The 27,983-nt window shown below is 30.3% G+C and overlaps 2 protein-coding genes and 1 long non-coding RNA gene across 3 annotated transcripts; all 3 read left to right on the top strand.

The window, feature by feature from the left end:
- Positions 1-5,714: 5,714 nt before the first annotated feature.
- LOC110671228 (uncharacterized) lies at positions 5,715-7,197 on the top strand. The gene has a single exon (XM_021833637.2). It carries the CDS (start codon positions 5,917-5,919, stop codon positions 6,859-6,861), a length of 945 nt encoding a protein of 314 aa, XP_021689329.2. The 5' UTR covers positions 5,715-5,916; the 3' UTR covers positions 6,862-7,197.
- A 5,848-nt stretch (positions 7,198-13,045) lies between these two features.
- LOC110671237 (E3 ubiquitin-protein ligase BRE1-like 2) lies at positions 13,046-27,764 on the top strand. The gene is made up of 19 exons (XM_021833646.2): positions 13,046-13,293; positions 13,981-14,142; positions 14,232-14,319; positions 14,425-14,655; positions 14,810-14,977; positions 15,164-15,357; positions 15,462-15,545; positions 15,671-15,790; positions 15,873-16,059; positions 16,146-16,306; positions 17,358-17,429; positions 18,252-18,328; positions 20,861-21,055; positions 25,571-25,643; positions 25,789-25,875; positions 25,996-26,133; positions 26,209-26,411; positions 27,215-27,377; positions 27,515-27,764. The coding sequence occupies exons 1-19, from the start codon at positions 13,186-13,188 to the stop codon at positions 27,644-27,646; spliced, it is 2,643 nt and encodes an 880-aa protein (XP_021689338.2). The 5' UTR covers positions 13,046-13,185; the 3' UTR covers positions 27,647-27,764.
- On the top strand, positions 18,336-19,194 carry LOC131173780 (uncharacterized). The gene is made up of 2 exons (XR_009144110.1): positions 18,336-18,914; positions 18,999-19,194. It is a non-coding gene; the product is annotated as an uncharacterized LOC131173780 (long non-coding RNA).
- Positions 27,765-27,983: the final 219 nt, after the last annotated feature.

The raw sequence follows: 27,983 nt of genomic DNA, 5'->3' as shown, positions 1-27,983 counted from the left end.
TTATTAAATATAAAAATAATAATATTATCTTGTTGACTTTAATTAAAATATTCTCTTAATTTCTAAAAATTTAAAAAATAATTTTTTATAAATCATTTTTTAATTATTAAATACTATTATAAGTATTATATTGTCAAACAGTATGAAAAAAATAAATAATTTTTTAACTTAATTTATTATATTGTGGAATACGATTTTGGTTAGATAACCTCCTTTTGGACTAACAATAGCCGCTAATATGGTTATAATTTGGTCAATTATTTTTAATTAATTCTCGGACCTTTTGATTAATGGATAAAAGTGTTATTGAGTGATATTCAGTTGACTCCACAGGTAATTTTGATTTTTTTTATTGTAAATTTTAAATAATGGTGAGCAAATGTATTAATTTTGAATTATGTTGTTTAATTAATTTTTAATTTTTTTGGATTATTTTAAATTTTAAATGAATTATAATAAATTATAAATTATATGTATTTTATAATTAAAATATTAAAAAATAAATTAAAATTATATTGAAAATTCAGTACCATCCTAATTTTTAATTAAATCTAAAACGAAACTGAAAAGAAAAACACTAATTCATTTGTGGCTATAACAAAGCCAAATGTCAAGGCAATTCGAAATCCAAAGAACTTTCTCTCTGTTGGTCCGAGAGGAATGTGACAAATTTACCTCATGATTACCATGTTCGTCACCTTTATGAAATTTCAAATTGATTAATTTGACCCGTCAAATGCGTTGAATTTTCAACCTAAAGTCAAACAATAAGGGATTATTATTTGTCATTTTAAAGATTAATGCCAAGATCTCAATTAAGTCAGGTGTATTAAAGATAAAAAAATAAAAATATTAGTAAAAAATAAAGATATTAAAAAAAATGAATAAATTATTTTGATGATCTCTTTAATAATAGTCAAAGTAGTAATAGTGTGAATGTAGATTATAGAGCAATAGAAAATAATGTGAATTATACTATAATGATTAGATTTTGAGAAATAAATGAAGCACTTAAGAGAATGAAAGTGGGTAAAGTTTGTGGATCCGATGAAATACCAATTAAAGTGTGAAAGTGTTTGGGAGATATGAGAGTGGCATGATTAACTAAATTATTTAATATGATTCTAAATTAAAAAAAAATGCTTGATGAATGGAGGATGAGTATTTTAGTAATTATTTTTAAAAATAAGAGATACATACAAAATTGTTCAAGCTATAGAGAAATTGAACTCATGAGCCATACTATGAAGTTGTGGGAGACAGTTGTGGAATATCAACTACGTCATGACACTTCTATCTCTCCCAATCAATTTGCCTTCATGCCTTGTCATTCAACTATGAAAGCGATCTTTTTCATTAAAAACTTGATTGAGAAATATAGAGATGTGAAGAAATATCTATACATATTTTTATCAATTTGAAAAAGGCTTATGATAGCGTTCTAAGAGATGTCTTTATGGAGAGTGTTAGAACAAAAAAATATATCTATTAGGTAGTGTTGAAAGATGTGTATGAATGAGCTACTACTAGTGTGCGCACAGTGAGAGGGAACACAAGAGATTTTCGTATATCAGTTAGATTACACTAAGGTTTAGCTATAGGCCCTTGTCTTTTTACATTAGTTCTAGATGAATTGACAAAACATATACAAGAGAATATCCATTGGTGCATGATGTTTGCGGCTGATATAGTTCTGATATATGAGATATGAGAAGGAATCAATGGAAATCTAGAGCTTTTGAGAAGTACTCTAGAGTCAAAGGGCTTTAAGTTAAGTAGAATGAAGACAAAATACATAATTCAGTTAAGGCCGAACTGGTGATAGGGAATGAGTTAGTTTGGATGGAGTGGTATTGCCCCAAAGTAATTACTTTAAATATCTCGGCTCAATCCTCCAAGTAGATGGAGGATGTGAGAAGGATGTTAGTCGTAGGATTAAAGCCGGATAGTTGAAGTAGAGACGTGCCACGAAAGTTTTATGTGATCGTAAGATTCCCAATAAATTGAAAGGAAAATTTTACCGTACAGCTATACGACTGGCCATGTTATATGGTAGTGAGTGTTGGGCAATGAAGTGTGTATCTAAAATAAGAGTTATGGAGATGAGAATGCTAAGGTGGATGAGTGGTCATACTATACTAGATAAAGTCCGTAATGAGAGTATTAGAGAAAATGTAGGAGTGATGCCAATTGAGGATAAGTTGAGAGAAGGGAGATTGAGATGGTTTAGTCATGTGAAACGTAGACATACGGAGGCTCCAATTGAATAAGTAACAAGTCAAGCACATTGGGTTAGAGAATAGAAAGAAAATAAGGGATAGACCTAAACTAACTTGGAGGAGAGTAGTACAACATGACCTAGAAGCATTACACATTTTTGAGGATTTAACAAAAAATCGTTTAGAGTGGAGAAAGAGAGTCCTTATAGCCGACCCCAATAAATTTTTAGGATAAAAGTTTAGTTGAGTTGAGTAGAATCTAATTGATAATTAATATACTTTCAATTTTAATTTTATATAAAAAAAATTATAATAAAATTACATATTTAAAAAGTCATTCAAAAAAAGTTGCATATTAAAATTTGAATTTTGAAATTATATTATGTAATTTTTTATTTAGTAATTAATGATCTAATATAAGAGTAAATCTTTAATTCTTTATTTTTTTTTTATCAAATTCTAACAATGGGCTTATTGTTATTTTAAAAAAATTAATATGTTACATAATATAAAAAAAATCATTAAAATTAATTAATTAAGAACTATAAATATAAACAATTAAAAAAATTATATGTTCATCAGATTTAATAAAAGTTAACACTTAAGCGTTTGCCATTTGAAATTTATAAATTGTGTTAATCTAATTTTAGTGTGTAAATTATAATCTTAAACTCCGTTTGTTTTATATTTAGAAAATATTTTTTTATATCTTTTTAAAATTTAAAGCATTCAAAAAAATTAAGTAACGAAAAATATTTTTCTAATCAAATAGAACATAAAGTTATTTTTAAGAAAAGTAATTTTTTTAAAGAGAAATTTATTTTTTATTTTTTAAATTTTAATAATTTTATTAAAATATAAAAATATTTATACATATATCAAATAAATATACACCATTAATTTGATATTAAAATTAAATAACAAAAAATATTTTAACAAGAAATTATTTAAAGAAATAAAAAATATTTTTCATATATAAATTATTTTTTTATAAACAAACAGAAAAATCTGTAAATTATATTATTTACAAATAAATGTTAATTATATTAAATTTTAGGGAAGTTAAACATATTTTTTTATCTGAAAATATAGTTTTAGAAAATATTTTTTATATTTTTTAATATTTAAGACATTCAAAAAAATTAATCAATGAAAAATATTTTTCTAATCAAATAAAAAATAAAATTATTTTTAAGAAAAATAATTTTTTTTTAAAGAGAAAGTTATTTTTTATTTTTTAAAATTTTAATAATTTTATTAAAATATAAAAATATTTATACATATATCAAATAAATATATAATATTATTTGATATTAAAATTAAATAACAAGAAAATATTTTAAAGAAATAAAAAATATTTTTCATATATAAATTATTTTTTAGAAAATAAACAGAATATTAATGTGTAAATTATATTATTTATAAAAAAGTGTTAATTATATTAAATTTTAGAGAAGTTAAACATATTTTTTTTTCTGAAGTGAATAGCTATATAAATCTAAAAAATTAATTTGTCCAACTTCAAACTACCCCAAGTTTATTATTAGTATGATGATGAATAGGATAAGCTTCAGAGATTGGAAAAAATTACTTTTTATAAATTTTAAAATAATTTTAATAAATAATGATTTAGTCCTTGAATTTTGGGCGCGTAGGCAGAGCATTCGTCTCAACTTCTTTGACGCCGTCAGGTTGTCGTCATGTCACTGTTTAAGTTGAACAAATGGGAAACGAGATCAAAATTTGTGGATAAGAAGAAAAGAACCCAGCTGTCGTTCTCATTTTTGAAACATAAAACTTTTCCTTTAAATAAAACAATTTTAATTTTTATTCTTTTATTTATCTTGTCAAATAAGTTTTCATTATTTTTAAATTTAAAAATAATTTCCAACAAGTAAAACTCAAAATTCTAGAACTTAAAAACGTAACGTTTTCATTATTTTTTAAATTAAAAAAAATACTTGCATTTTTTTAAAATATAAAACTGTTATTTTTATTTAAAAATTAAAAAAATAAAATACATGAATTAAATTATATATATTTTAAATTTCCCACGCATTATTTTTAATAATAATAATGAAGTTGCTGTCTCCTTTGGCTATTCTGAGATTTTATCTTTTAATCAACAACCAAATGGAATGACAACATTAAGAATCAAGAATTTTCGGAATCTGTGGGTGTGAGTGAGAGTTCAAAACAGCCTTCGCAAATCATAAGCCCCACCTGAGAATGAATCTGTAAATCACAGAGGGATTGAGGATGAAGAAGTTTCGTGCTGGCGTACTTCTTCCTTCCTCTCTACCGCCTAATAACTTTCTTCCTTCAAGTTTAAATACCACAGATAATTTTAATTTAATAATTCTATAATTATTTTTAAAAATTTAAATTCTGAAATTAAATTCTTATAAAATTAAATGAAAGAAAATAAATGCTTTGTTTTAAATTATTTATGGAAAAAGGTCTCAACTAAACTATAATTATTTTTAAAACTAATAATTCATAATATAACCCGCTAGCGTTAATTAAAAATTAGAAAATTTATTATTAATATGAAATTTTTAATCTCAAAAACTATTTTATTTTAATTTTTTATTAATTTCAAATTAATATATATATATATATATAGGAAAACATAGATTTAATGTGAGAATAATTAAATTATTATTCAACTATAGTATATAATTTTATTATAAATTATAATTATATTGAATTAAAAAATTATTCAATTATAAAATTATATTGTAAATAGTCGATTATATTATTTAACTATAAAATTATATCATATTATCCAACATAGTTATTTTTTTCACTATAATTTTATTTGTGAATATGATAATAAAAATATAATATTTTTTCTCATCATTTTTTTCATTAAAATATAAAAAATCACAAGTACCTCTTTTTCCCACAAAGAAAGTATCTGTTTGTTTTGAATTTTTTTTGACTAGTTTTTTTTTTTTTTAAATCAAACAAATCTTTCTTTCTTCTCGTTATTATCGTTATTGATTACATAATATTTCATATATTTTTTATGGACAGATAATAGATTATCTCTTTAAAATTAAAAATATATATCTATATAATTAATTTTAGCTATATAAATTATTTATCTTTATATATAATTAATTTTAATTAAATAAATTATTTATAAAATAAATGATTTATTTAATTAAAATTAATTATATAAATATATATTTTTTCAACTTTAGAAAGTCAGTCTGTTGCCTGTTTCCATGGAGCCGAGCCTGAAATCTGGACAAATAAAATTTTTTGGAGAATTGTGAACCATTTTCCGGCGTGTCAGAGGTTCTTGGCCATTCAAAATTGAAAAGTACTAAATGTATATAGATTTGGATTTGGATTCTAGAAGACGGGCTGCTCCATGCGTACGCTAATGGAATTGCTGAGGCTGAGTTGCCAAAAATATGGTCAGACTATGCGCTTAACTTCCTATGCTCCAAGCCTAAAATTTTCAAACATATACCTCATAGAAGCCTCTAGACTTCTTAGAATTTCAAACCCCTACCCCCTCTTAAAACCCCCTCCTCTTCCTTGCCATTATCCTCCAATCCTCGCCTGCCACACCTCTCTCTCTCTCTCTCTCTGGCTCATCAATAATTATCCAATACCCAATTCTTGATCTTAACAAAATCAGCCAAGAAAACCAAGAATTTGCTTTTGGGTTGCAGAAACATTCATGGGTACTTTGGTGGGTCATGTAGCTCCAGGCTTTGCCTTCTTTTTTCTTGGTTTTTGGCACTTGTTTAACCACGTAAGACACCATGTTCAACAACCCAATTTTTATACCTCTTCCCCTTGGTTTCCAACCTCAAAATTTAGGTACATAGAGCTTCTCTTGATTATGATAGGTAGCTCTATCTCTGTGTCTATGGAGCTGTTTATTGGTCCTGAGAGACACCAACCCTTTGATCCTGATGGAACCATACCATCAAACCATCTTCATAATTTTGAGCATGCTTCAATATCAATGACTTTCTTTGTGTATGCAGCTTTTGCAATAATTATTGATAAAATTAGGCCAAAAGCTCAATATGGTCTAACTCAGTTTCTTGGAGCATTAGCCTTTGGGCAACAGCTTTTTCTCTTCCATCTTCACTCAGCTGATCACATGGGTGTCGAAGGCCAATACCATCTGCTTCTCCAAATTGTTATAGTTGTTTCTTTAGCCACCACTCTCATGGGTATGGGCCAGCCTAAGAGTTTCATGGTCAGCTTTGTTAGGTCTGCAAGTATCATGTTCCAAGGTGTGTGGCTTATAACCATGGGATATGTGCTTTGGACACCATCTTTAGTGCCCAAAGGTTGCTTCATTCACTCAGAAGAAGGTCATCAAGTGGTAAGATGTTCGGGGGAGGAGTCTCTACACAGGGCTAAATCACTAGTAAATATCCAATTCAGCTGGTTCTTGATTGGAGTCACCATTTTTGTGATGTGCTTCTATTTGGCTATGCACAAATTTTATGGCGAACAAAAAATTGAGTATTCACCTTTAACAAAAGAAGATCATCAGCAGTTGCTAGAAGAAGATTCAGATGATGTTGAATCACAAAAGACTGCTAGCAAATCAAACAGTTTTATGAATATAGGAAGAAGCTTTGCCCCAGTTGACATAGAAAGGTAAAAGGAAGGGGAGAAAAAGACAAAGAAGATAGCAAAAAGTTTGAAGTCAAGAAGTGGTTAGGTATGTCATATGTGTACAACTTAATTTAGTTGGTGGGATCCCACATGTTTAATTAGGCATTCAATAGTGTTTGCTTAATGAAAAACAATAATGACATGGGAAGAAAAAAAGTGTGTTCTTGATTAGGGGCAAATTGGCATAAAGCTCTTTGCCCTTGATAGCTCTCAGCTTCAGGGTGAGTCTTTTTCCTCTTCATTCATTTGTAATTAAGTTCTTTATGTCGCTTGTGTATAGAAACAAGAAAGTTTATTATAGAATGATATGTTGTTTATAATATATTGAGACCACCAATTACTAATTTCAATTTCATGAATCCACTTTTTTTTTTTTTAAATAATCACTATACTCTAGAAGGGTTATATATGTTTACATTTTTTAAGGTTCATTGTCATTACACCGTGATAAATGCAAGAAGAAACAAAGACCCAGAGCAGTTTCTCCATGAAGAAAGGTGGCTGTTTTTGCCACCTTGCCTTCAGCTCTAACACGAGAATATTCTAAGCAATCTGAACCAAGAAAATGACTTCAATTGGCTGCAGACAGCAAATCCAGATCTTAAAATAATAATAATAATAATAATAATAATTCATAATTTAAAAAATATTAATACATCATAAAAATTAATTCATATAACAAAAAAATAATCAAGTGATGATGGTGGTTATGACATGATATATACGTAATTACTACCACTTGGACATGATATGATATGATAAGAATTTGCGAAGCTCCCATCACTACGTTATTAGGATAAGAGATATATATATATATATATATATATAATTCATTTGATTGTAGAGGCATGATTAAATTTCCACAAACATACATGCATGTTCCTCGTGATAGTTTGCCTATAAAGGTGGTAGAGCCCCTCTAGCTATAGGTGATTGATCACTTGCAGGAATATATGAAAGAAAAATAAACTCACCAGAAGAATAGCTCTGAGAATATAATATATTTAATTTGCTGCTCATTCCTAAAATATATTTTGCTGGAATATAAATATAGCAATATTAATCAAGTGATATAAATATAACCCAAAGCCTAATTAAAAGAGGCAGCAATATATTATCAATGAGTTTTACCTAATAATATTGAAGTTAATTTTATTTAATTTTAATTAAAATTATATATTAAAGAAAAGGCATTACTATGTTTCCCATAATATGAAAAAACGGTAGTTAAATGTCTCATTCCAAGTTTCCATGAGTATCAATAGGTTTTTTAATTAGCTAATAAATCCAAAAATATATGCATTCTTTGCTAAGTAAAATTTAATACATGTGGAATATGACACTGTATATTTTATATGAGCACTACTTCTCTACTTTTTGGGTGATTCTCCCATAAATGGTTAAATATAAACTATATTGGGTGGAGTGGACAGATTCTCAAATTTATTCTTTTTCCTTCAATTATAAAAATATGAATTCCGCCTTATAAACCTCAAAATTTCAAATTTACATTTTAAATTAATTTATTTATTTAATAGTCTATTTTAGGATATAAAGTTAATTATATAATTTGAAAAAAAAAATTGTTGATTTTCTTAACAATTCATTGGAGCTATATGTAAAATCATTGGTAAATTAGATATGTTAATTAGTCTTAAGTAATATATATATATATATATATATATATATATGTGTGTGTGTGTGTGTGTGTATATAAAAACGCAATTTACTTAATGAAATATAGGGTGTGGATAATTCATATACATATATAACTTTTGATAACATTTTCTCTACTATCCCCTCTCCTTTGTTCTATTCATTCTCTATTCATACTTAATTTTTTTTCTCTATTGTGTTTTTTTTTAATATATTCAAATTCATATTGACAACAATGTATCAAATAAATATAATCCGATCTGAGGTATATATATATACACACACACACGCACACGAGCCCGTGTAAGAACGCCTTTGGGATCCTATAGCAAGCCAATCAGGAAAAATATCACAAAAATCGAATATAAACAAACATTTCAAGTATAATAAAAAATAAAGCACAAATATATCAAGAATGGGTATTTAGGCTTGGTCTAATATGGGTTCATCTAATATGGACTCAAAATATAGAATATATAATAAGATTCATTTATTTAATATATGAGTTTTATATATTTATATCTTAAATTTATGATGAATTTGGTTTATACAAAAATTTTTCATAATATGAAATCATGATTATGTTATGTGTGATTCCATTTCTTACTCACTTATAAGGGAAAAAAAGTATAGTTTTTAGCAATATAGGAATTTATTATGTGATGGTCTAATTTTTTAGTAACAATAGACAATTTGAAACATGACTATTAATGTTGTCATAGGAATCTCCACAAGCATAGATTAGGAGAGCACCGAGTGAATTAGTTGATTATAAATCTTATACCTAAGTCAGTATTGGGTATTTTGGAGATTGAGTAGAGTTGAGAGAATAAAGGTTGGAATCTGTATACCTATCAATCATCGTATATATAGGCATTAGTTAGACTTTATTGGATTTAGGAGTGTTGAGTCGTAATGGGATTTAATCCCCAAATATCTCGAACTATCCTAGTGATAGAATTCTTGCTGGTACGAGAGTCATCCTCCTATTAGAATTCTAACTTATCATGCAGGGATTTCGCAATCCTGCTTTGGGAGAGGGAGATTTTCTATGTCCGAACTCCCCTTATACTTATTGGGCGATCATGATTCGGGTGAACAATCCACGAGCGAATGTCCTTATACTTGTTGGATGAACACCATTCGAGCAGGTGAGATTATGGTGAGTAGCATCAATTATGTAACAAACTATAATACAGTTCAACTAATTCCACTGATCGGATCAAAACTTTTTAATGTAATATTTTGATCTAAACGAAATGGTTATATAGATTTATAATTAATCATTGAATCTGATCCATCAGTTGATTAAAATTTTTTTTAATTTATAAATATTTATTGAGCTCTATATTTCAAGAATTATGAATTTCATTTTTTTTTTACAATTTATGAATAAAAAATATATTTTTTGCTTTGAAGATGCCACAAACTAATAATTAAAGACACATCAAAGGAGAAGACTCTCAAGTACATGTAATTGAGATTATTAAAATTTTATGTTTTTATAAAAAGTGGACATAATCCATTTTCAAATGAGCTCCTCTAAACGGGGCAAGAGGCCAAGAGCTATAGTTAACAAGTCTTATTCTAGACTTGTGCATGCCTTCTCACGGCGCTAAATGATGCCACTTACTCTTAGGGGTCTTATAGGCATTTAGTATAAGATTAACGAGTAATAATTATTATTTTTATAATTTTTAACTTTTTATTAATATTTTTTAGATATTTAAAAATATTAGATAAAATTTTCACCTTATTAATATTGATGCCCCTTTTTCCGACGTTAAATGTTAACTTTGTGAACTAAATTAATAATTATCCTTTTTATTTATATAATTAAGATAAATTTTTTTATCACACTTATTTATATAATTAAAATAAATTGAGTCAAATACTTATGCACATCTCAAATTAGTAATGGAAATTTACATGAGAAATTAGTGACAACTTTCATTTAAAAAGAAAAAAATATGCGTGAAACATACACTTAAAAAGCATGACCAAACAAAGAAAAACTTAAAGAATTAGTAGAAAGTTAATTTCCTTTACAATTAATGAATTTTCCTTATTATATCACTTTCATAAATATGAACCAATTGACAATTATAGGTAAAAAAAATGAATGGTCCAAAATAAACTCAGAGAGAATGCCAAGCTTTCTTATTGGAAGATGCATACAAAGAAAATTTCTTTTTTTTTTTTTTTCTCACATTAATTTTTATGTATTCAAAGTGTGAAGGATTCATTATCAATTTATGATCCCAAGAGGTACTTACTAGAAACATGACAATAATGATTAAAAATTGTAGGACAAGATTGCGAAGAAAATGCCATTCACTTTCTCCATTCACATTGAAGTTTCTTGATCCATTAATGAAATGGCCCACTGCAATAATTATTGTAAATGCAAGTTAAAATTTTTGGGTAGACTAATTATTGAAAATCAAATCCATATATATTGCATACAGTACTTAAAGATCAACTTTTAAAGAATTAATGACATTCCATTATATGGACTTTTCAAAATTGATCACTCTTCTTTTTTTTTTTTTTTTCTAAAGGAGATAAAATTATTAATATTTAATTATTATATTTTTATATTATAAAATATTGAGACAATGAGTGTTGAATAAGTTTTAAAGTATGATAAATTATTATTTTTAATATATTAATTGCTTAAATAAATTATTATAATATTATGATAATATACATTTAAAATATAATAAAATCTGAAATGTACAGACAATAACTTTTAAAAATTTTCTTTAAAAATTTTTTGTATGAATAAATTTTAGAGAGATTATAAGAGAAGAAGGAGAAAGATAAATAGTATATATGAATTGAAAAATCCATCCATATTTATAGATAATAAAAAATCATGATATATTTTTTATACAAACATATCTATTTATTTTCAACTGACATGATTATTTATTTTAAATTGATACATCTTCTAATAGATGTAACTGTTTGTATGTAATAGACATATCTATTTATTAACAGACACATTTACTTAGTAAAAAATATATTTGTTCATAATTTATTTATGAAAATTGAAATAAAATAATTATTTTATTTCACACATATATTTATCAAGTGTCATAATTGAATAATATATATTTATTTAAATATATACTATTTTATATATTTTTTTTTCCACTCATTCCTTTTCTTTTATTTTAACAATATAGAATTTCTTTTTTTCTCTACCATCCAACATATAAACTATTTATAAGATAAAATACACATTACCATGAATAATTTTGCACATCATAATATATATGATAACCAATAGAAGTAGCATGATTGGTCTTTTTACACTTTTGAAATATAAGCAATATTAAAATATTGAGTTTGAATTTTTTTATCTACCTATTTTAAGATTATTTAAATATATAGTGAGAAAATTAAAATGAATATCTATAGCCTATCAGTTATTACCTGATCTATTAAACCTCTATTATTTAAAAAAAATATATATATTGAATGACATTATTTACACATTTTTTTTTACATTATTTACACACACAGACACACACACAGACACACACATATATATATATATATATATATATATATATATATATATATATCTTATTGAGCTTTTTTTTCAAACAACAATAGACAGATAAAAGGCGATTTGTCTTTTTTTTTTTCATTACTTAACTTTACAATAAATTAATATAAAAATAAAGAATGCAAATGGTAGTTTTTATTTCGATTAAAAATAAATTTCACAATAAAATTATGATTAACTAAACTAGTAAATTTATATTATATTGAGTTTAAAAAATTCTTATATAAACTCAATTTATAATAGACTTAAGACACAGTATATGTGATGGGATTCACATATAAATAAGTGAAAATCACATATAAATATCTTAAATCCATAATGAATCAAAATTTAGTTAAAATTTTCTCAATTAAATCTATTCTTTGAATTTGATAAAAAAATTATTTAGAAGAAAAAAAATTCAATTAAATTTTATACAATCATACTTATTTCTATTTCTTTTAAATATATATATATAAAATTAAAAAAATAGAGTTCTCTCATTTCAAATTAATTCATTTGAAATAAATCATTTATAATAAAAGAATTTAATTGAAATCTTACACAATCATATTTAATTTTTATTTCTTCTAAATTAATTTTTTTAATTAAAAAAATTAAATTTTTTCATTCTAAATAAAAAATTAATTAAATTTAATTCTTATGAAAATTTTATTTTCAAACAAAATAAATATAATAAATAATTAAAAATATCAATTGAATTAAGTTTTTATAAAATTATAATTTCAGAGTAACAATAAAAATTAAAGTATTTCTTCCCATCTGGCAGTGGTCGCCCGGCAAGTAGCCCAACCCTCAAAAACCCTATTGGGTCGGGCTTAGGCTTAGTGATGTAGTTGCCAAGGCCGGCCCATACAAGCTGAGGTTCGTTCATCAGAACCAAGTACGGAAAAACGACGTCGTATGCTGTACAAACTCATTTCAATCAGTCTCTCGTCGCTTCTAGGGTTTCATTTTGATCCGTCAGCACGCCGCAGAGCGCTCTCTTTCTCGTTTCAGCGCCTTCTGATGGCCGTGTTTTAATTGAAAGGCTTGATATTTGATTAAATAAAAAAAAAAAGAAAATTCAATAAATAAATGGAAAACGCAGATTCTGATGAACCAGACAAGAAGAGGCCTCACTTGACTTCCCTGCTCTCCCCTTCCATGGCTCGCAACTCCACTTCTCCTCCCACCAACAAAACTGTAATCTCTCTCTCTCTCTCTCTCTCTCTCACACACACACACACACACACACACACACACACACACACGTATTTGAAATATTGAAGTTCAAATTATTTGCTGTTTAATGATTTTATTGCAAATGAATTTTAGATTTTTTTTTAGTTCTGAAACGGAAGCTTCTGTTATTTGTGATTGATGGGCTAATAGAGCCGTTAGGTTTACTCCAGGCTTGCAATTAATCTGCTACTATAATGGAAATTAGCCTCAATTGCATTTGCTGCACATATTTGGTACCCTAAGTATCAAATAGTAAGCATTGATATTGCAAATTGGGCTGTTACTTTTAAAAGATCACAGCTTTTTAACTCGTTGCTATGCATGTTTTATTGGAAACTATGGAATTGGCGTTGAATTATTAAGTATTGGAGGTTTCAAATTTTGGTTTGGAGATGGCAGTTTTGCCCTTTATATACATTCTCATGTGTGTTTTGCTATCTAGTTTAATCGCAGCTTTTAACTCATTGCTATGCATGTTTTATTGGAAACTATGGAATTGGCGTTGAATTATTAAGTGTTGGAGGTTTCAAATTTTGGTTTAGAGATGGCAGTTTTGCCCTCTATCTACATTCTTGTGTATGTTTTACCATCTAGTTTAAGGAAAAATTTTTGAGGTTGGTAATTTTTGTTTTTGTTTTCTTCCTCCAGGTTGATGTGGCAGTTCTCCAGGAGCAGAATCAAAAGCTTGTTCAGCAATTAGACATTCAGAAGCATGAATTACATGATCTTGAAGCTAAGATTCAAGAATTAACAGACAAACAAACTTCATATAATGACGTGCTGATCCTGGTGAATCAACTATGGAATCAGGTCAAGCGAGAGTCTTTTTTTGTGTGTGTGCATACATGTCTGTTTGCTTGTCAGTGTATCATTTTCATTTCCTTTGTCGTGCTGTGCAGTTGGTTGATGATTTGGTTTTGCTTGGAGTCCTAGCTGGGGGAGGTCAAGATGGTTTGGAAACCTTGAACCATTCCGGCTATTCTGGGGGTATTAATGAGCACTATATATACCTGGGAAATATTGCATATTTTCTCTTTAACTGTCTTATAACCACATTATATGTGTAGTAGATTGACTAGAAATGCTCTTTAGGTTCAATTCCATCATGCCCAGCAGAGGAGATGTTTCTTTGTCGACTGCTAGGGACAGATTCTATTCAAAGCGGTGGAAATAATGGAATTGTTGGATATGTTGAAGAAGCCCTTTCTTCACGTCACTCATCTACTATGAAGTTGATGAAAATTTTGGAAGATACTATTGATGCTCAGAGGGTGAAAACTGAGAGCATAGCTCAGGCCTTGCTTGGAAACCTATCCACAGAAGGTCAGAAGAAATCTTGATTTGAAGTCCAACTGTTAATTGATCATTGTTATTTTTATTTCTATGATTTGGTTGGTTTTTTCTTCATTAATCTTAATACTTTTTATCGTGAATTTTCCTTCATTATTGATTTTAATTTCTCATTTGTGTTTTCCAGATAGCATAATTCAATTCACAAGAATTGATGATATGATGAAGGAGGAAGCTAAGAATCTACATGAGGTGATTGATGTTCTCCACTTGAAGCATAAAGAATATACTGATGAGATACAGACTTCTATTAGCAGCAATTCAGTGGATCAGTCTGAGATTAAACGCCTTGCAGGTAGATGGTTCTTTAAAAACTCTTTTTACAGTATTTGAACTTTTTTTGGTTAGTACATGCATATAATTGGTAAAAAGAAATATAGGTGGCACTATTTGGTCAGTACTGCAATGTGCTATTTTTTTGGTGGTGTGGTGCATTTGAATACCTGTTGAAATCTTTATTTGTTTTGTTCATACTTTAAAGGTGAGCTAGAAGAGATCATGGCTGAACTTGAAGAAAGCAGAAGAAAGTTGGTCAATCTGAAAATGCAAAAGGATGCAGCAGCTAGGGTGCATACTCCAGCATCAAGTGCAGTAAATGGAAGCTTGACACCTGAAAAGCCTGCAGAGAAGTCTAAAGGTTTGAGAGAGTTGAAGGATTCTATTGAGGAAGCAAAGGTACTTATTAAAAGGCATTTTCTGGGAGAGTACTGGTGTTTCATGTGTGTATGTTGTGTTGTAAGCACTAAGCAGCAGGATGTGTTATTGAAAAAATGTTGCAGATACTAGTAGCTGACCGTCTTTCTGAGTTTAAAGAAGCCCAAGATGAAAATCACATCTTAACAAAAGAATCGGAAAAACTTCAGGTCTGTTGATAACTTGATATGCATTATTGGCATAAGTTTTATTGATATCCATGTTTTGTCAAGGACTGCAAATGTTTTCACCTCTTACATCTAAGTGTCTAACTGAAGATTCTATGTATGCACAGGATGAATTGAAGGATGACAAGTATATACATTCATCTCGTCTGTACAATTTGGTAAATGATCAGCTCCAACATTGGCATGCTGAGGCAGAGCGATACAAATCATTGACAGATTCTTTGCAGGTTATTTGCAATGTTCTGGATTTTGTTGCCAGTGCTTTGAATGCTTGTACTTATTGTTGTCTTTTTAAAAGTATAATTTCAGGCCGACAGGTCTCTTGTTGTAAGAAGGGAGAAGGAAGTGAATGCAAAAGTAGAGTCAGCAGATTCTGCAAGAAATATTGTTGGTACTGCTGAACCTAGAATTGAAGAGCTTGAACTTCAGCTGCAGAAGTGTATTCTTGAGAAAAATGACCTTGAGATTAAAATGGAAGAAACTATGCAGGATTCAGGTGAAATTATTTGTTGAATTAGTTTTTACTGAAGGTCAAATTTAGGGAAATTTGGATTTACAAAAAAAAATTGTATCCTGATCCAGGGAGAAAAGATATTAAAGCAGAGTTCCGTGTAATGGCTGCCGCTTTGTCTAAGGAAATGGGCATGATGGAATCACAGTTGAATCGGTGGAAGCAGACTGCTCATGAAGCACTTACTTTGCGTGAAGAATCCCAATCACTAAGAGTCTTGTTAAGTGAAAAGGTTGCATTGCTTTCTCATTAAATATTAGACTAAAGAATTTAATGGAATTCACTCATTTTAAATTTTAGCTTTTCACTTTATTTTCTGTTATTTAGTCAGTCTTCTAGGTGACCTTATAGTTGTGCGATACTTGAGTTGGAGTTAGCTGGCTGGTGTTTGTATGTTGTCTGTGGATTCCTCGTAAGTTGCTTATTGAGACTGAAGATATGGAGGGCATTCTAAGTTAGTGGCTTACAATATGATTACAGTTAAAAAGGAATCATTATGATTATAGAAAAATAAAGGGACCATATATATATATATATATATATATATATAGCTTTATTAGATTCTACCTTAAACAGTTGAAGGGAAAAATTAAACTAGACCCTTGATCTTTAGAGTTGATTTCATTTTATTTGCAATTTTAACTCAAAGTACTATCCTTTGCAATTTAATACTTAAGGATATTTGTTTCTTTATCCTCAAATCTTAACTCATTTTTCCATTTAATCTTGCACATGAATACGTAAAGAAAACTTTGAAGAAATAGAACAAGTTTCTGGATTAAATTTTCACAAATAACTATTTCTATGTGAATTGAGGCTAAAAAAGATTCGTCTTAGATCCAGAAATTTTCTCTAGGATTTCTTGTATGATACTCAACCAGTTCATGCCAGTTATATGTCAAATTGATTTATGAGCAAAGAAAGTGAGCTCATTTTGTCAGACCAAAAAAGGATTGAGAAATTGCAAAATGAAAATTTGGATCCTACATTGCAATAATTTGTAAATGTCAGATTGATGCTGCTATAATTTGGTGTTGAAAAGGAATTGAAATCCTAAGATTAGAAACTTAGCTGCAATATTCCTGAAATTTGATTTGCAAGCCAGTCTTTTCTTGTTTTTCCTCTTGTCAAATTTTGAATGAATCTATGGTGCTGGTTATTATTTTCTTCCCTTGGTAGTATTTTAAGGCACAAATATGTATTCTGTTGCTTGTACTATCAGTTTTCCTTTAAATAGGCTGTTGCCTTCTGACTTTACAATCTTCCTTTTGTTGTTGATTCAGACAAATGAACAAAAATGCTTAACAAGCAAATGTGCTGAACAGATGTCACAAATCAAATCTCTGAAGACTCTGGTAAGTTTGTCAAAACTTTATCCAGAACTTCTTTATTTCTTATGTATTAGATGTGGATGTCTCCCATGAGCCTTTGAACTTACACATTTGTTTTTGACATCCATAATTATTATTTTTGAGCTGAACATCCTTATTCCTTATTGTTTAGTTGTGCATATTTGTTCTTGGAACAAAAATATGCCAATTCTCTGCATATCTTCCCCTACTTTCTGCTAATCCCCAGTTTTCAAGGAAAGGATTCAAATTGACCTGGACACTTCAATTTTAACCATATAAAATGAATGCCGTTCAATTAAAGCATCTTTGTCACGCACATGATCTTGTGGTTTAACTAGTTAATCGTAGAAATCAGTTTGAAACCTCAAGTTAGTTGAATTGAATTGAATTGGGGATTGGGGAATGACAAGGTTCATCAACTCATTTAGTTGGACACACATGTAAGGACCCATTTGGCATTGAGGTTTTGGGTCCAAAAAGTGCTTTTTAGAAAAAAATTTCATTTTAGATGCTGTTGAAAAAAGCAGTTAAAGCTGTTTTAAAAAGCAGTTAAAGCTGTTTTGTTATTTCTTATGATGAAAATATGTCAAATTTAATTTTAAATCAGTTTTTAATACCCTCTAACTTACATATTTACAAAAGTGCTTTTTTCAACAGTAATGTCAAACATATCCTAAGGATCTATCTACTATTGGCATTGAGGCATGCAAGTATTCTAAAATTTAGGGGTAATACTGTTTAAATCATTCAAACATCATTGTGTTGATGCTTCTTTGACCATGAATGAAATAATATCAGTAACTGAAGATCGTGAGTATATTGCAGATTGAGAAGTTGCAGAAGGAAAAACTTGAACTGCAAATAATCTTGGACATGTATGGACAGGAAGGTTATGATACCAGGTATATTGCTTTTAAGAGTGCCATTTCCTGCAAACTGTCAAGTAAGCTCATGCTTAAATTTGAATCTTATACAAGTTTAGAATGCCATATAGTAGAAACATAGTTAAACTTATTGAAGAAGTATTTACTTCTTCTTTTTCTTCTTGCCTTTGGGTACTGTTAAATTTAATGTTATACAAGTTTAGGATGCCATATGGTAGAAACATGGTTAAACTCATTGATATTTAAAGTAATTTTCTTTTGGGGTGCCATTCTCTTATAGTTACAGTTTGATAGTTAATTAGTTAACTTGATTCTCAGTTTATGCAGGCATCATAGTCAGATAATTAATCCATGGGAATACCATTATAACATGTATGAAAGATAGAAACTTCCATGTTGAAAATCCTGAGCGGCAGCATGTTGCGTGAATGTGTTTGAGATCTGAAACTGAAAGTAACAAGTTTCATGCTAAAATAGTGGAGGGTAGGATTATCTTCAAATTCTTCCTACTAGGATACTAGGATTTTTGAACGAAGTGATATCGGGTGCAAGCCAAAAGTTTTACTGTCATAGCTGGGTTCTAAAGCTTGCCCCATAAAAAAAGGTATACAGTATTTGTAATAATATTGCCACTTGACTACATGATTTTTGTAAACTTGTTTTTAAGTCTAATTTAACTTATTATCAGGTTCCTGCTGATCATTCTAATTTTGGGTCCCAAATTCAGTTGACAACTAGTGCTATTTGTGCTTAGTCATTAAGCTTTGAGCCGGATGGAGCTTATTAACTCTATTGTTCAACCTCTTCTGGAGTTTATGATTCTGGAAATATTGTTTTGCTGGTTTGCTTAGAGGTCCCTGATCCTGAGCAGAATTCACATGGTTTTTTAACAGTGTTGAAGTGGAGACGTGCCGCGGGAGTTTTATGTGATCGTAAGATTCTCAATAAGTTAAAAGGAAAATTTTACCGTACAGCCATACGACCGGCTATGTTATATGGTAGTGAGTGTTGGGCATTGAAAGAATCGTGTGCGTCTAAGATAAGAGTTGTAGAGATGAGAATGTTAAGGTGGAAGAGTGGCCATACTAGATTAGATAAAGTCCGTAATGAGAGTATTAGAGAAACGGTAGGAGTGGTGCCAATTGAAGATAAATTGAGAGAAGAAAGATTGGGGTGGTTTGGTCATATGAAGCGTAGACATACGGAATCTCCAGTTAGACAAGTAAAGCACATTAGGTTAGAGGATAGAAAGAAAAAAAGGGGTAGACCTAAATTGACTTGGAGGCGAGTAGTACAACATGACCTAGAAGCATTACACATTTCTGAGGATTTAACCCAAAATCGTTTAGAGTGGAGAAAGTGAATCCATATAGCCGATCCCAAATTTTTTTGGTAAAGGCTTAGTTGAGTTGAGTTGAGTTGAGTTGAGTACTTAATATTTATACCTGCGTAAGAGATTAAATGTTAACCTTGTGGGGCCTAGGTTAATAATTACACTCTTTAAAAGTTAAAACTTATAAAGGTAACATTTAACTCTTGATTTTTTAACCTTCCACCGAACACATCCTTAGGGTAAATTCAATACACTCTGAAACTTAGTGTTACATGCCAGGGCCTACATATACACATTTTTCTCACAATGATAGAATTTTGAAGCTGCATTATGTTGGGTGAGTCAAACTGATCTGTTCACCACAAATTACATCTCTTTAGTTTGGATTTTATAAGCTGCGAATTTTTCTAATATAAGAAATTGAAAAAAAAAGGTGATATATGGCAGTCAAGGAGAAACTGAATGTTACTCTAGTGGTAAAGTTATGTCTTCTAAGTGGCCTTCTTTGATTTCTTTCTATTATATCACACTTGAATTCAATTAAACTATCTTGTTCCTATTAAATAACTTGGAACAGATTCCAGATGTTGCAACTGTGTAGAAGTAGGATACTGCTAAGTGAATGTGACTGCAGCGTTCATACAGTAACCTGTTTTGCAAGCTGGGTCTCTTCATAAATCATAACTCAAAAAAAAAAATATTCTATGAAAAGCTAGCTTTTAGGACTGTGAATTATTCAAAGTCATTTATTTTGCTATGATGCAAATTTGAAGTTGCAATTTTTTTTTTTCCTACATTGATGCTTGCATGCAGAAGTCAATGCTTTCAGTAGGCAACTGGGCATGCATTAATTGTGTTTGCCAGTACATTGATGTGAATTGGTGGACTGACAAAACACATGTTTAGCAGTATGCATTCTTGAATTTCCCAAACTTTGCATGAACAAAAATCTAAATGCAGTTAGATATGGTACTCTAGTGGTTTTATCTGGCTCTGATTAGTTGATACTCAACTCAACTAAGCCTTTATCCCAAAAATTTAGAGTCTGATTAGGTGATAAGTTGGGTAAATCTTATGTTATTTTAGGATACAAGTTGGTGGTAGCTATTCTCTGATTGAGCCGTTCAGGCTAGTTTTTTTTTTTTCTTATATCTGCTTCTTTACACACGTGCTTTATTTTGATCTCTTCCATAACTAATTGAACTTTTTTTTTTCAGAGATATGCTAGAAATAAAAGAATCTGAACGTAAGGCACACTCACAAGCTGAAGTCCTCAGGAGTGCTCTGGATGAACATAGTCTGGAGTTGAGAGTCAAAGCTGCTAATGAGGCTGAGGCTGCCTGCCAACAAAGGCTTTCTACTGCTGAAGCTGAGATAGTGGAACTAAGGGCCAAACTTGATACTTCTGAACGGTTGGTTCTGTTGATTATCAATTCTGTGTTAAAAATTTAAGAAGAAAAAATAATAAGAAAGAAAGAAAGAAAGAAAGGGAGGGAAGAGAACCGCAAAGATTATATCTTTATTATCTTTTCTTCTATCTTTGATAGAATAGAAGACCACATATTTATATACAAACATCTCTAAAATCATTTTAATTAATTAGGAATACAAATCTCTATCTAAATAGGAATATAAATCCTATGCTAACTAGGAATATATATAAAATATATTGACTTTCTATAACACTCCCCCTTAAATTGGATTGGAGCATGGAATCTCATCAATTCCAACACTTCTTTTTTATGAGATTCTTATTGAAGCCAATAACTCTCTCACAACAGAACTAGATTCAGTAGCACCCACACAATGGTATCAATACAAAGTAACTCATAAGTTGCACTTTCCTCTCTAAAGGCGTCACGCCACTTGTAAGTAAAAAGATGAAACAGTTGGTGGATCTTTTTCCAATAGCTCACGGAGCCCAAATACAAAAAGCTTCAAGGGAGTATCAAATGAAGCAAGTCCAAAAGCAGAAACTGAAAGCAAGTAGGCAAGGATTACAAGGCATGTGAATAGTGCCCATAAATAGTGTTGATGAACAATGCATGTGAAACAATACTGATGAACAGTACCCATGAATGGTAGGCTCTGATGCCATGTTAAGTATTTAAGAAGAAAAAGAATAAGAAAGAAAAAAAGGGAGGGAGGGAGGGAAGAGAACCACCATAGTTATTAAAAGCTCAAGGCGCATTAAGGCGCCAAGGGGTCCTGGAGCCTACGTGTAAGGCTCAGGCATGCGCCTGAGCGAGGTGAGACGCAAAAGTAAAAATAAATAAATAAATAATCCATAAAAGTCCAATAAATGTGATGCTTTTCCCTTTTCTTTTGGCATATATCTTGAAATAGGTGTAAATGTAATTTTTTTTTAAAAAAAAAGGATAATAGTAGAGTGGCAGTGTTGAAAATGAAAATATGGGAGGTTTGCGATCTTGGGTGTGCTAGTTTGATGAGATTTTGATTAGTAGTTATTACCAATGATACTAATTCTAAAAACTTTCTAGTGTGTCAATATAAGATTCTTATAGATTGACAAATATCAAGTTTAAGTTGTAGTGATTTTTGCACATGGAAGTACTCACTAAATGTGGAAATAAAGAAAATGTGCCTTTCTAGAGCCTTGTGCTTGGAATAAATACGCACGCCTAGGCTCTAGAGTTGAGGTCTGTTGAGCCTTGAGCCTGAGACGTGCTTAAGGCGCGCCTTTAATAACTATGAGAACCACAACTACTACATCTTTATTATATTTGGGTAATTTTTATTGGTTGTCCCTCAACTTTGAGGATGTTTCACAAGTCTCTCATCTTCATTTTATTATCATAAAATCTCTAAATTTTGAAAATGTTACACTAAAATTCCTCATCCCAAAATCCGATAAGTTTTCCGACAAGATGCTTATGTGATGGTGCCACATTGTCAAAAAATAAAATAAAAAAGAAGAAATTATCATCATAGCTCTGCCACAATTTCTTCTTACAGACTATATTTCTTTCCTTATCCTTACTCATCTCCATCCACCTACAACACCTCTTACTGGTCACTTCTTATGTAATCTTTCTCTTTTTTATTTTATTTTTTGACATGTGACACCACCATGTAATTTTCTTATTGGAAATTTGACCAAATTATGATGAGAGATTTTAGCATAACATTTTCAAAATTTAGGGATTTTGTGGTAACAAAATGATGATGAGAGATGGAAATGAAATACCTCCCAAAGTTGAGGGATAACTGGTAAAAATTACTCATTATCTTTTCTTTTATCTTTGATAGAATAGATGATCACATTTTTATATATAAACATCTCTAAAATTGTCCAAACTAATTAAGAATACAAATCTCTAGCTAAATAGAAATATAAATCCTATATTAAATAGGAATATATATATATATATATATATTGACTTTCCATAGCACTCTCTCTTAAGTTGGAGCACGGAATCTCATCAATTTCAATACTTTGAAAGTTGTATTCGCATTTGGAAGTCTTGGTTTTGAATTAGTATATTTTAATTGTCAGGAGTTGCCAAATTTACCATAAATATAAGTGTAGTCAAAAGCTTTAAAGTGTAGCGACAAATAGGAAAGCACTTTTACATATGCTATGCAAGATGCATTTAATGAAGCAGGGCTTTTTGCATTTAAAGTGCAAAGCGCAAAGAGACCAACTTTAAGGCCAACGTTGGAAGATGTTGAGATTGATTTAGATGGAAATGGATCTTATTTTGGAGATGAGGATGAAAGTGTTGAGAACTTTGATTGGAAATCTTGTGAAGATCTCTAGGTTATGACTATGAATTTGAAGGCTAAAAACTTCTGGATGTTTGATGATTTCTTTAGGGTTTAAATTTTATATAGAAGAACTATTTTCGTTTCATATTATATATTAGTTAATTTTTTAATAATTTTGCGCTTCCTTCAATGAACCGAGCGTTGTTTTGCGCTTTGCACTTAGTAATGGGTTGATGCATCACTTTGAGTGTGCCTTATGCTTTTAACTACCTATCTGCCTTTATTCTAGAGGAAGTTTTGTGTAGTGACTTTTTTTCTTTTTTTCCCTTTTAAAAAAAAAAAGGAATGAATTACTTTTCTCATTTCTATGATCTATGCTATTTTTTATTGCGACCACTGATGCGATTGTCATTTTCCTTTTCTTTTCCTTGAGACTTTGGATGTTAGATGCTGTTGTAACTGATTATAAACACAGTTAAAATGTTAAAGAGGCAGTGATGATTTTTCTTGAATGACTCCTTTAAAAAATATCTGATCTCAAATTTATAAAACTTTTATTGTTGCTCTACTTATCATTTTCTAAATGAGGCAAATTAATATATGCTTTGGTGGTTATGTTTGCATTTGGTGTTATTTTATTTAAGATGTTTTACTGTTTTCTCAATTTTAAGGAAGCGCCTAGGATAGATGCAGGAATTACTAGGGATTTTAGGATTACTTATTTTAGGAAGAAATATAGGAAATAGTGTTCTTATTTAGGATTTTTTGTGATTTGTAATTTGTGGTCCCTATTTAGTGTTGGAGTTAGGATTCCTAATCCTAATTTTAATATGATTTGAAATACTTATGGGTTCTCTACATATTTGGTAGAATTTCCTACTGACAATTGATTTGAGCTAATAAAATTGAGAACGTGTTTCTCTAACAATCGAGAATTTATTTCTCACCCCCTTATTCCCCTTTGCTCCATTGGTTCTACATCAGTAGATAGTCTTGAAAAAAAAAAAAAAAAAGGAAAGAGAAGATGTAAGGCGTGGTTTGTACTCTTCTTGTTTGTGCACAGCTTGAAGATTTAAGCAAAATAGTGGTTAAGAGAAAATGCTGTGGCTGGTACTTGTGCTTTGCTTGTTCTAGGGCAGTTATTGTATTGGTATAAGGCATGCATCATTGTCTGATAAGCAACAGAATTTGAAACAGACACTAAATTTTTACAAGGCAATTTACTCTTCTTCAAATAATCTAGTATACATGTCCATTTGGTTATTGTTTATATGCTATTTATAGGCTGTCTAATCATGCATTCCTTTTTATATTCTTAAAACATGAAATTGGTATTATTGCTTTCGTGTTAATGATGTAGGGCTATCTGTCTTGTTGGAGCCATGGCTCACTCTTGTTTTATGAAATAAATGAATATTACTAGTATGATTTTGTTGAAAATGAGAAGCAAGAGCTTTGTAATAGGGATAATTAAATTCTCATCCATTTTGTCTTCCTAATCTGGGTGGGCTACTGGCAGGAGAAAATCTTCAGTGATTGGTATGAGACGTGTTTGGAAGGTGATATCATGTGAGCTTGTTAATTGATGATGATTGAGTAGGATTTTGATAGAAATATGAAGCTGGATGGTTCATAAGATGAACGGTTATTTTTTCTCATCCCTTGCTTTTTCTTATAGGGGTGAAGTCTTGGAAGGAGAAAATTCTGTGTTCAAAGATATAGTTAGGACTTAATTTTTCTTGACTGAAACTTAAGTTGGTTAATGGTCTCCATGATTGTCGGAGAATCATCGATGAGGACAATTTGGATTTTAAGATTTCTCATATCTATTGGAAAGGAAATATGATATTTATATGACATGATACCAAGAAAGCAAAGATTTGATTTGCTGGTTGTTTGAGAGAACAGAAGACAATTGCGTATGAAAATTTAGTAGGTTCTGGCTTCTGGGATTGTCATGAATGAAATTAGGACAGACACGAACACCAAAAAGCAAAAGCTAGGCATTATTATGAAGTTATGCTTATAAATTAGCAAAGATTTATGCATCATGCCGTACTTTTTTTTTTTAATTTGTTTCTATGGAAGTGCTGCTGGTTTTTCATTTTTTCGGGTGCATGGAATCCTGCTTGGAGATTATTTTTAATTTCTAAGGAAATGACACATTCTTCAATGTTCTGTTATCGCTTCTGGTACAGAGATGTATGGGAGCTCACAGAAGCTATTAAAAGTAAAGATAGGGAGGCTGAGGCATATATCTCTGAAATTGAGGTATGTTGTTTTTGATCTTTTTGTTTTTCAGAAAGCTGTACTTTTTGGTCGTTTGCAGAAGTTTTTATTCATCAGTGCTTGCCTTCATTCTATCTGATCTTGTTCGCCCACCCATCACTTCCTGAATTTTATTTTTTTACTCCAGACCATTGGTCAAGCATATGAAGATATGCAAACACAAAACCAACATCTTCTGCAACAAGTGACAGAGAGGGATGATTACAATATCAAGGTCTGTCCTAGTTACCTGTCTGTTGTGGTTGTAAAATTAGTGTGTTACATTATTAAGCAGTTGCGAGAAGCTTTACCTTGCTGAACGCCTGTACCTTATTAGTGAGGTTTTACATTCCAGCTTGTTTCCGAGAGCGTGAAGACAAAGCAGGCACAGAGCGCTCTACTTTCTGAGAAGCAAGCCCTATCAAAGCAACTTCAACAAGTTAATGCATCAGTGGAATATTTAAAAATGAGAATTGCCCAGAGTGAGGACCAGGTAATGTTTTTTAAAAGCTCTGCGGACACATGCACAATTTGTTGTTCTGTATCAGCTGATGGTTGAATTTTGCAGATGAAAGTTTGTCTGGCAGAGGCAATTAGATCTACCGAAGAAGACAGACATGTTGCTGTCAACCTTGAAACTGCACGGTGGGAATTGATGGACGCTGAGAAGGAGTTGAAATGGCTAAAATATGCTGGTTCTTCTTCTGAGAAGGAGTATGAGCAAATCCAGAAGAAGATAGATGAAGTTCAAACTGAATTACACAATGAAAGGTGGGTTTCTATGTTTGTGATGATTAGATATGAAATTTTGATTTTATGCCGTGCATTAGAGTCATTTCTATCGCATTTTGTAGCATTGATGTAAAAGTAGGGGCAAATATATCCTGCATGACATAAGAAGTTTGGGTTCAATGATACCTTTCTCTTCTTTTACCCTCCTTTCCATATCATATACATCACATAAGTTCTCAATTCAACTAAAAAACTCAATGTCTATAGAGCAACAGTCTTATCAAGAGAAACAAAAATAGAAAATTGTTAAATAGTCCAACCAAAATATAAAAACACTTTGTTAAATTTCGTACTACTAATACTAAAATAGTTGTGAAGAGGTTCTTCCCTCCAAGATGGGCTTGGGTTATGGACAGGACATGGGCCATAAGCCTAAGCAGATGAATATAAACTACATTAGTCATCTAGTTGATGTTTAGATGAGACATTGTTGTAGTAACTAATAATCCATCTAGTTCTGGTGATTTAATGGATGGCTGTTTCCTGCCCTTCTTTATGGCTTTGTGATTCCATGTGTAGCTGGGTTACTAGCATACCATCTACATAGGCAGCTTCACCACATAGTCTTCAGTAATAGCGAGTGACACTTGATTAAAGAATGTTACATTTAGGAGGAGTGATCTAATCCCCTTGGGGGTTTAGAAGTTTGTGGTAGGTGTTATAAATGTGAGGGATATGAAATGAAGCTATATAGTCTAGTAAAGGCTTAAACCATATTATGCACTTGTTTAGTGCTCTGTGAACTAAATCTTATGTCTGATTAATGGCTTTTGTTAAGCCAGAAGTGAAAGGAAGAAACTCGAGGAAGAGCTCAAGGAGTTGAATGATAAGATTGCTGAGATGAGTTCTGAAAGTGGTGAAGCTGCTATACAACGACTCCAGGAAGAGTTAAAAGAGTGCAAAAGTATGCTCAAGTGCAGCGTGTGTTCTGACCGGCCAAAGGAGGTAAGTACAACAGCCGGCTGGATGCTTTAATTTTTAGTGCACTGGGTATATTAAATAATTTCCTGGGCTGTGCCTCTTTAATCATGTTAGATACCTTGAATAAGCTGATATATTTGGAAGTAATCTGTATTTGGCAGGTGGTAATAGTGAAATGCTATCATTTGTTCTGCAATCCATGTATCCAGAGGAACTTAGAGATTCGCCATCGGAAATGCCCTGGATGCGGAACTGCATTTGGTCAGAGTGATGTTAGGTTTGTTAAGATATGAATAAGCTTCTTCATTTTGTAGCTGTAGCTTATTCTTATGTAATTATTTGACCAATCATGTTTCTGTACATATAGAAATATATAGTAAAAAAAAAAAGAATGAATTGCAATTTCTTCAATGTCTATAAGTGCCAGATTGTCTCATTAATTTTGATTTTCTTGTTCATTATTTTTCTGCCCTTATGAGGGAACAACTTTTAACACTGGTCTCTCATTTGAGGTGCATTTTCAAATTAAGCCAATATGATTATTTTTTTTTTAATTTAAAATAAACTATGCCCCCTTAACATAAAAATATATTTACTAAAAATAAAGAGCAATCATTTTCAAATATAGTT

The sequence above is a fragment of the Hevea brasiliensis genome, chromosome 15 (genome assembly GCF_030052815.1).
Source record: "Hevea brasiliensis isolate MT/VB/25A 57/8 chromosome 15, ASM3005281v1, whole genome shotgun sequence".
Lineage (NCBI taxonomy): Eukaryota > Viridiplantae > Streptophyta > Magnoliopsida > Malpighiales > Euphorbiaceae > Hevea > Hevea brasiliensis.
The sequence above is the reverse complement of the archived record's forward strand: the minus strand, read 5'-3'. Positions and strand labels throughout refer to the sequence as shown.